This window comes from Aptenodytes forsteri, unplaced genomic scaffold (genome assembly GCF_000699145.1).
Source record: "Aptenodytes forsteri isolate BGI_AS27 unplaced genomic scaffold, ASM69914v1 Scaffold231, whole genome shotgun sequence".
NCBI classification, from domain to species: domain Eukaryota; kingdom Metazoa; phylum Chordata; class Aves; order Sphenisciformes; family Spheniscidae; genus Aptenodytes; species Aptenodytes forsteri.
This window is the reverse complement of record NW_008796046.1, coordinates 3,182,848-3,192,121: the sequence shown is the minus strand read 5'-3', so window position 1 is coordinate 3,192,121 and position 9,274 is coordinate 3,182,848. Positions and strand designations below refer to the sequence as shown.

The 9,274-nt window shown below is 42.2% G+C and overlaps 1 protein-coding gene across 1 annotated transcript in view; it reads left to right on the top strand.

The window, feature by feature from the left end:
- TENM4 (teneurin transmembrane protein 4) overlaps positions 1 to 9,274 on the top strand; it is a 421,264-nt gene that overhangs the window by 310,628 nt on the left and 101,362 nt on the right. Inside the window, exon 16 of the mRNA XM_009286142.2 lies at positions 8,419 to 8,635. Within this exon, the coding sequence (XP_009284417.1) occupies positions 8,419 to 8,635 (217 nt within the window). The remainder of the gene's footprint in view (positions 1 to 8,418; positions 8,636 to 9,274) is intronic.

The window sequence follows — 9,274 nt, the reverse complement described above, 5'->3', positions numbered from 1 at the left end:
GAGACCTTATTGCAGCCTATCAGTACTTCAAGGGGGCTTATAAAAAAGATGGCGGCAAACTTTTTAGCAGGGCCTGTTGCGACAGGACAAGGGGAAATGGCTTTAAACTAAAGGGGAGTAGATTCAGACTAGATCTAAGGAAGAAATGTTTTACGCTGAGGGTGGTGAAGCACTGGCCCAGGTTGCCCAGAGAGGTGGTGGATGCCCCATCCCTGGAAACATTCCAGGTCAGGCTGGACGGGGCTCTGAGCAACATGCTCTAGTTGAAGATGTCCCTGCTCATTGCAGGGGGGCTGGACTGGATGAGCTTTAAAGGTCCCTTCCAACCCAAACTATTCTATGATTCTATGATTCTATTTCCTCCTTCCTCTTCCCTTCTTTCTCTTTTCAGATGGTTTGTTAAAGAAGAATGTAGCTCTGGATTAGGATGGACTTTTTGCAGAGTATTTCTGTAGTCTGCACTAGAGCCCAAGGAGTGCTGTAATTCAAATACATGATTACTATTACATATGACTATATTATTTTGAACTTGCAAATATGTGCTGAGCACTTAGAGGGGCAATTCCTTTCGCAGGCAGCCAGCAACCTAATTTATCCAGTATACAGCCAGTGAGAACCTTACGCAGGCAAAATCAAAACAGCAGGTGCAATAGAAAGAGCGAAAAGAACATTAATAGCTAACATGACCACAGGGGGTTGACAGTCACATTGCTATTGTTCCTTACATTTGTGTTTTGTTGCCCTTTCATTCCTTACGGTGGGGCCAAAAGCTGCAACTCTTGTGTTGAATAAGTAAAATTGTTCTCTTCAAAGCACTGGAGTAAAACCTATTTATTCCCCAAATCCAATTGAAGTAAATTGAGTGTCAGTCCTCAACTCAGGGCAGAACATCGTTACTCCTGTAAAGCTTCATCAGCACAAGCATTCACATGAACAATAACTTGTGTTTTGTGCAGAAGTACTGAGCCATTCCTTTAGTCTCTGCGTCACCAGAGTTTAGACTAGAGCTGGAAGGGTAAAATCTGATTTGCTCCAGAGTAAGACTAACACTTTGTTAGCTTTACCTCTGAGTGTTTGTATTTTAAACCCTCCCCATCCAAATTCTCCCAGTAATACATCCAAAAGCATCACAGGACAAGACAGTGTCCTCACAAAAAGTGATAATGTTGCCTGGTGAATGGCACAGAAAGGAAAGTGAAAGATAAGAACTGGATGAGGTGAGAGATGCAATTATTTGTATAACCAGTGCATTTTATGCTTTCATTGGCAATGAAAATACTCCTGAACGACAATGGGGTTTTATTGTTATTTTTCTTTCTAGTTTTGCTTTGCCTAGTACAGTTTCTCACAGAGGCTCTTCCCACTGCAGTCAGTGGCAAAAGGTCTCATGATCTTCCGCAGGAGCAATCCTTGAGTTTGTCATGTACGCTCTCCCAGATTTACCCTAATAAGGCTCCTTAGGCTCACCTCCTCCTATCTGCCTCTGTGTCCGGGGCTTCCGATGTGCATCACGGTCCACAGGATGCTCTCTGCCTACAAACAGGTCCGTCCCTACCTGTGGCCTGCCTGTGCCAGCCCAACACTTGACGTGCATCACCTGTCAGAGTCTCCTTAAACACATAATAACATCTCCGGCTGAAGGTTATTTGCATTCGGTTGTTGATGTTAGCATGACGGATTTTTGTTGCAGCATCCATAACTCTGTAGAAATGCTCAATTATTCAATCTCAGCAAGCTAAGACGCTGCCCATTAAATCAGCCAACACAATTGTGGGGCCATGAAAAGTCACAGCTAATTTGAAATTTTATTAGCTCTCGGCTGATCTTGTTTACTGCAGAAGCAGTCTCTCAAAACCAGCCCTTTGCTTCTGTACAAAACACTAATCCTTGACACCTTGTTGGTGCTGCATGGTGGTGGGTGAGGGACTTGGAAACCAGACTGCATGAGACTGCTGTGGGATTTGTGAGCACTTTGCAGCCAGCAAGTGCAGCAGCAACCCGAGGAATGCAGGGACAGTAGCCCCATTACTGCTGAGAGTAATTATTTTGCAGGATAGTAGCGGCCGTGAATGTGACAATTAGTTTTTGTTCTGGGGAGGGAATATGTCACGCTCATCTCATCATAGTTTAGAAGTAAGCCAAAAGATCTGCCTCTCCTAATAAGCACTGGTGTTCAATAGGCACACAGTTTTTTCTGTCAGTTAGTGGCTGGTTGTGTACCTTAGGATCTTAACCCATTCCTAGCAAAGGAGGCTTTCAGGGAAGCCGGAGAATCTGGATGTGAAGGCTTACAGACAAGGAAGACAGTCACAAAACCCCTTTAGTTATGCAGCACGTGCCCCGTCCTGCGTGCTTGGGAGGGAAGGAGCATGTCCCATTTAGCCAACCACCTGGCAGATGAGGTGCTTACCATACCAACTTTGTTTCTATCATAACACACCTGGAACAGGTTCAGTTTATTTGTTGTTTTCTTGAGAAGAAAATTACTTTTGGCTTGGATACTGCAACTCCTTGTGTAGTAAATACCAGAGAGCATGAGACAGTGCTCCTCCAGCGCTATGGAAGCTGAAGCTCCAGTGGGCAGAGTATGCAAGACACAGGCCTGTGTCCTCCACACTGACCCCAGTAGCTGCAAATTTTCAAAACTTCTGGTTGGTTTGGGTGGCTGTATTTTTTTGCGTGCTATTTAAACATCATGAAGGGCACAATTTTCAGAAAGTGATGGGTCACAAGCAGTGTTTGAAAGCCAAGTAATTTTAGGTCATCTTAAATTTGGCGTCCAGGTGACTATTTGTGGAAGGCAGTTATGATATTGAGTACCTCATGAAACTCCTGAGTAAGGTCAGCATTCAGATCTATTGTCATTATCTAATGTAGCTGTCCCAGTTGCTACAGTGACAGTATTTAAAGTCAGTTAATACCAAGTGTTTTCCAGCTGGTATTAAGCAAGTGTCTTGCTCGTTAGGCCAAGGTCCTGCTCCAAGAAGGCACAGATAGCTTTAGAGTTTAGTCCCTTCCATGAAGCAATGCTCACATGGAGAACAGGCTGAAAATACATTGCAGATACAAATCTTTAATGAGAATTGTGGTTATTTCATTGAGTTATGCTGGCACTTCAGATGTTTTGTGAACAGAAAATAAAAGGACAGTCTCTGCTCCCAAAGAGTTTACGGTAGTGTTTGGAAGAGCTCACTAATGGGATTGGTGGATTTGCAATCTTTAAAATGATATAGAGCATCTTTCTAAAAACAGTATTCCAACTCCACCTACAAGAAATGAGCTAGATGCAGTAATCCCAAAGTAAAACTCGCTGTCTGGTGATATACAGAGTGCAGATTATCTGATCAAAGTGGGCTTGGTCCCCTAAAAAATAATGTTAGCTGAATATATTGGAGCTGCTTTATTGTAAATGGCAGAAAAGGAACGTTTTTTGCTGGGTCCTGATGATTCCCCTTCGTGTCTATCCCTCTCTGAAGGGAATGAGACAGGGCTCACAAGATGACTTCCAGAGGTCCCATCCAGTCTTACTTATTCTATGATTACATGATTCTTAGTTAAAGATGCCACCCATTGATCACATTATTTACCAGATGTGGCAATGTCTTGCCAATAGCTCCCTTTTCACAGAGGCAGTGATTTGATTCACCCCATGGTAACTCTGAAATCACAGAAGTTATTTATTTCATGGCTTTACACAAAGGACTGCCAGTCTAGGTGTTAAGGGCACCTGTGTCTATATAGGATGCATAAAATGTCTCAAAGGTGTAAAAACTTGTATTACATAGAAATACTGAGGAACACAAGAGATGGCTTAAAATCTGACTTGGTGACGGATCTCCGAATTAATTTGTTAATTGAAAGGCATCCGTGATTGAAGGTTTTTTCAGAGGGGTCCCTTGGGATTGGTTGTTGGATCCAACCCTATTCAGCATTTTCATCATTGTCTTAGAATGTAGTTTAAATCTCTCCTGGTAAAAACTTCAGGTCACCTAAAGCTTGATATCGTGGTAAATAGCGTACCCAGATCATTTTGATACCGAGTGATCTGACACACATCGCTACAAGGTCACAATCAAACAAAATGTGTCTTAATGCAGCAAAATGCAAGATAATACCCCTGGGAACAAAGAAAGCATGTTATACTTACGGGTTGGGAGACTCTTGAAAAGCAATGACTCAGAGCAGGATTTAGAGGTCACTGGAGATAATTGTCTCAACATGAGTTCTCAGTGCAAGGCTGTTGCTAAAAGGCTACTGTGAACCTTAGAAGAATAAAAATCCAACAGCTGGGAAGTGGTCTCTCTTCTGTACCCAATATTGCTGCCACAGTTCTGTGTCCATTGTTGGTGCCCACACATAACAAAAGATGTGAAATTACTGGAAAGAGATCAAAGGATGCCACACACAAAAAAAATCCAGCAGCTGGAAAACAAACCTTACGATGGGAAGTTTAATCTTCCTCAGCTGCTCAGAGAAAAGGTTTGGAATGGATTGTTGCTCTGTGTGGAGGGACTTGCACATGGAAAAGACATCAGAGCTTGCAGGGCAGAAGGAAATGTTGGTAACCTTGCAGACAAAGGCAAAACAAGTTCCAGTGGCGGGATATTGGAGTTGTTAGACAAATTCAACCTTGAAATAAGATGCAGATTCCTAGCAGTAATTAAATTTGAATAGGAGGGACTTGCACATGGAAAAGACATCAGAGCTTGCAGGGCAGAAGGAAATGTTGGTAACCTTGCAGACAAAGGCAAAACAAGTTCCAGTGGCGGGATATTGGAGTTGTTAGACAAATTCAACCTTGAAATAAGATGCAGTTTCCTAGCAGTAATTAAGCATTTGAATAGCTTACCGGAGGAAGTGGTGGACTCACTGTAATCAGCTGTCTTTGATATATGAGATAACTTTCTAAAAGACAGGCTTTAATCCAGTTCTGAGGGGAAAAAAAATGAACAGCCTGTGTATATAAGAGGTCAGGCAAGCTGATCATAGTAGCCTCTTTGACCTTAAAGCATATGAATTACTGTAATCCCTCTATGCAGGACTTTCAACCTTGCATGCAGATAATTCAGCAACACATTTGTTCTCTGGTCTGAAGTGCCATGGTCATATTATGGCTATATGTAGAATAAGGGAGCTGCCACATTCTAAAACCAAGAGCGGTATAAACATGGCCTTAGCTGAGAACTTATGGTGCTGCCTATCTGTGCTCTGGGAGCTACCAGAGTTAGGAATCCACGCACGGATCATGGGTCTCTGTTTTGCTGCTGCAAAACTTGGGGTGCAGAAGCCACTAGGTCCCATGCTCACCTCCTTCTGTGGCTTCTCTTGGAAAATTTTGCAGAGAGTTCTAAGGAAAGTTCACCTTTATGCTTTATAAATTTCAAAGGTGTTTTGTATTATTACTTCATATTGTTTTGTGAGATCATACCTTGCTATGTTTTCCTTTGCTGCTGGTGCTGGCTTCCCACATTTGTTTTTGTCTATTTGGACCATTAAAGCATGAGTTATATTTTGCTCTGATTTTATTTTCTATTAATCCGTGCAGGTCCCTGAATGCCTTGCTCTTCATGGGTAGGGAGCTTCTTGCAAATGTCACTTTATCCTCACTCTTCTGATGGATCCAGTGAGAGATCTCAGGGCATGAGAAGTCATAGCTGTGTACAGTTTCATTATATCTCCGTACAATTCACTGTAGGGCACTACTTGGATCACTTGTGGACCATACAATAAAAAAACACAAGAAAACAATATTCAGATGGAGACATCACTATTTATCATCCGGTTTGTAGCTTAACTCTTGCTGTTCTCCATGGTTTTGACAAAAATGTCCGTTACATTTTCTAAGTGAAAGAAATGCTTTGCCCTGAGACTGCTGTTGATATTGGAGGGAGTTGAGTAGCCAAACCTCATTTCAGCTCTTGAGGACCTTAACGACTTTAAGATGTCAGTGACAAACCTCTCCGATGTAATTGCCCCCAGCTTACTCCATACAGGCCTGAAACACATTAGTTGAAAGACTTATCTGCAGATGAGGCCTCAGCAGTCCCACCTGTACAAAACACTGTCCTGTGCATCTGTTCCTCAAACATTTATCTACCGTTTCCTGCAAAAACAACATTTCCTTGCTGTCTTGCAGCTTCAGGTCCCAAAATACATTTCTGATGCCTAGAATAAAGACAGGGTAATGAAGAGGTATGGTACAGCTGGTTTGCCGTCCTCTCAGCAGAGTGTCTGTAGCCTTAGAAAACATTATTAATGTGTGGGAGAAAATGACAACATTTTGTCTTGCTTGAAACTGTAGTTGATATAGTAACAAGGCTGGTTTGTTGTTTCTTTTCTGTCTCTTTTTTTTCTATCAGGATAAGCATATTACATCTATGCAGGTCTTTATTCTGTGAACGGTCTCTCAAATTCCATCTGAGATTTGACCTTCCAGAATCCTACTGGCCTAATCATCTGCAGCAAGTCATTTTTTTAATGGGCAAATAAAACGTAATTAGTTCTTTTTCATTATCACTAGTCATCAAGAGAAAAGGCAGATGGGTAGGTTTTGTGCCCGAGCTGATAAATTTTTGTGGCAGTTTTGCAAGGAGTTATAAAGATGTAGAGATATCAGAACAGACAGAGGTAAGGATAATGGATGTGATTTTCAAAAGCACTTTTGCTAATCTAACACTGCTCCCATTATCATTAATGGGAGGTGCAGAGCACTTGTGAAAATGACTCATTGTGTGTGTGTACATGTCTACATGGAGCAGATATTCCTTGCACTTTGACCCACACGTAGAATGGAAACTCTGGGAACGCTGAACAGGCTTTTTGTTCAGTTCTCTGTGTATGGGTAACCACATGAAATGATGTTGCCAGTGATGTTTTATGGCACTAGAATCTTCCAAGAATGGAACAGGTATAACTCAACAGAATCCGAGTCCATGACGTGTAAGCCATCGTAAGTACTAGAGCAATAATAACAGATGAGATTCTCAACCTATTTGTATTACAGTAAATTCAAAATAATGCCAGTAACTTTAGTGAAAGGACTTCTAATTCATACTGGCATAACTGGGATGCAACTGAAGCTCACAATCTGTAATAATGACACACTGTCTTGTTTTAATTTACGGTTTCTTTGAAATAAAAAATACATTATCCTGACAACTCCAAATCTCATCCCACTTCAGGAGAGACCTACCTCTCAGGACATTGTTGCTTTCCAAGCGCATTCATTTCTTGCCTCTAGGCTGAAATCGTTAGTAGGATGCTAGCTGTAAAGGTGGTTTCTCTGATATATAGAGCTCCCAGCAACTACACTGAGACCAACCACTCATTTCACATAGGTCTTTGAACAGCCATCACATGGTAACAATTTTCATTCACTATCAAACTGTCTTGCTTGAACTGATGAGTTGGAAGTGAAGGGCTCCATATCCCATTACCCGAGAAGAAAACCATCCAGTTCCCTTATCTGATTTAAAGATCTATCTCTACTACATGCTAACAACTTTTATTTCTAAATGTGATGCTTCATCAAACCTCTTCTGAGCTTTTTCTGTATTTTCTTTCCTGTCACTGCTTTTTACTAAGCTTTTTGCAATGAACAGTGGCATCTCAAAATGAACTGGGGAATGCTGCTATGGTGGTGGGAGGGAAAGTAGTACTGTCTGTGCATTTGATGACTTGACAGCTATGCAAACCCTCATTTTACTAGAGTACGCTTGGCAAGCTTTTCTCATGTGTGTCCACTGCTATTATTGTTGTTATTATTAATTTAGTGGTGCTGAAAGTACAAGATTTATGTCCTGAGAGTTTGAGGTCATCTGTTACTCTGTGTCTGCAGGGAATAAATGTGACAAAGGCCAAAAGAGACTGAACCTTTCCAGCAAAATCTCCCTTACTTTCTCATCTATCTAGCCAGAATCTTTAGTGGGTTGCCTGTATAGATCTCTCTGTAGCCATGGTAGATACCGTGGCTTTATTCACTATTTAGTCCTGCTGAAAGCAACCCTGATAGCTTTGGTATGATGCAATGTGCCTGTGGTTTGCACAGGGAACAGGACCAGTGTACAAAAGTCATTTGTATATTGACAGGAAAAAAACCACCTTTTGGGGCTCTGGAGTTATCTGAGTGACTGAGATGTGAAATGGTATATCCCAGAATTAACCTCAAAGATGCTTTTTTTTAAGGTCTAATCTCATGTGTATGTGTGTGTTTTCATAGATTACTTATTAATGCATATTAATGTTACATATTAATACATATTTGAGGTTCTTTATTGGGGCTTTAAGGGAACATGCCTTACTCTATGTAGGTGTAAATTCACATTTCTCTGTTGTGTGCATTGGAAAGAGTTCTTGCACCCTGAAGTCTACAACACTCCATGTTACCATTGCTCTAAAATCTTCCTTACCCTTCTGCAGATGGCCTGGTGGATTGCATGGACCCAGACTGCTGCTTGCAGCCACTGTGCCACGTCAATGCGCTGTGCCTGGGCTCCCCGGACCCCCTGGATATCATCCAGGAGACGCAAGCCCCCATCCTCCAGCAGAGCTTGCATTCGTTCTACGATCGGATCAAGTTCCTGATCGGCAAGGACAGCACTCATGTCATTCCAGGAGACAATCCTTTTGAAGGAGGGTAAGTGAATTTTAGTTTTGATTCAGTAGGAGGTAAAGCATAAGCCACTTGGCCATTTTAAGACATAGAATGGCAGCAAGATGCAGAACATGGAAATTGTCTAAGGGAAGTAGATATCTGAAGAATTTTGTGGCTGATGTAATTTTGCTGACTGTCTCCTCATCTGCAATGTCCTGCCAGCCAGTAAGACAAAATGCTTCTTTCCCAACGTGTATGGGCAGTTGCATCTTTCCTCCTTTCTCTTATTTAAAGGAGTGAAAGCCATCTGTTCAGCAGGGCTCTTCTGGTTCAAGTGACTGGCATTTTCCAGAAGTATCTCGTAAACAGCAATGGCAGACCTTCTGCTGTTGACAGAGCCAAAAGAGAGGGAAACTAGAATAGTATTTACAATCTATAGTGTGACTATTAGAGACCTCAAAAGAACTGCGTCCAGTTCTGGAGCCCTCAGCACAGGAAAGACATGGACCTGTTGGAGCAAGTCTAGAGGAGGGCCACAAAGATGATCAGAGGGCTGGAGCACCTCTCCTATAAAGACTGGCTGAGAGAGTTGGGGTTGTTCAGCCTGGAGAAGAGAAGGCTCCGGGGAGACTTCAGCCTTTCAGTACCTGAAGGGGGCCTACAAGAAGGCTGGAGAGGGAC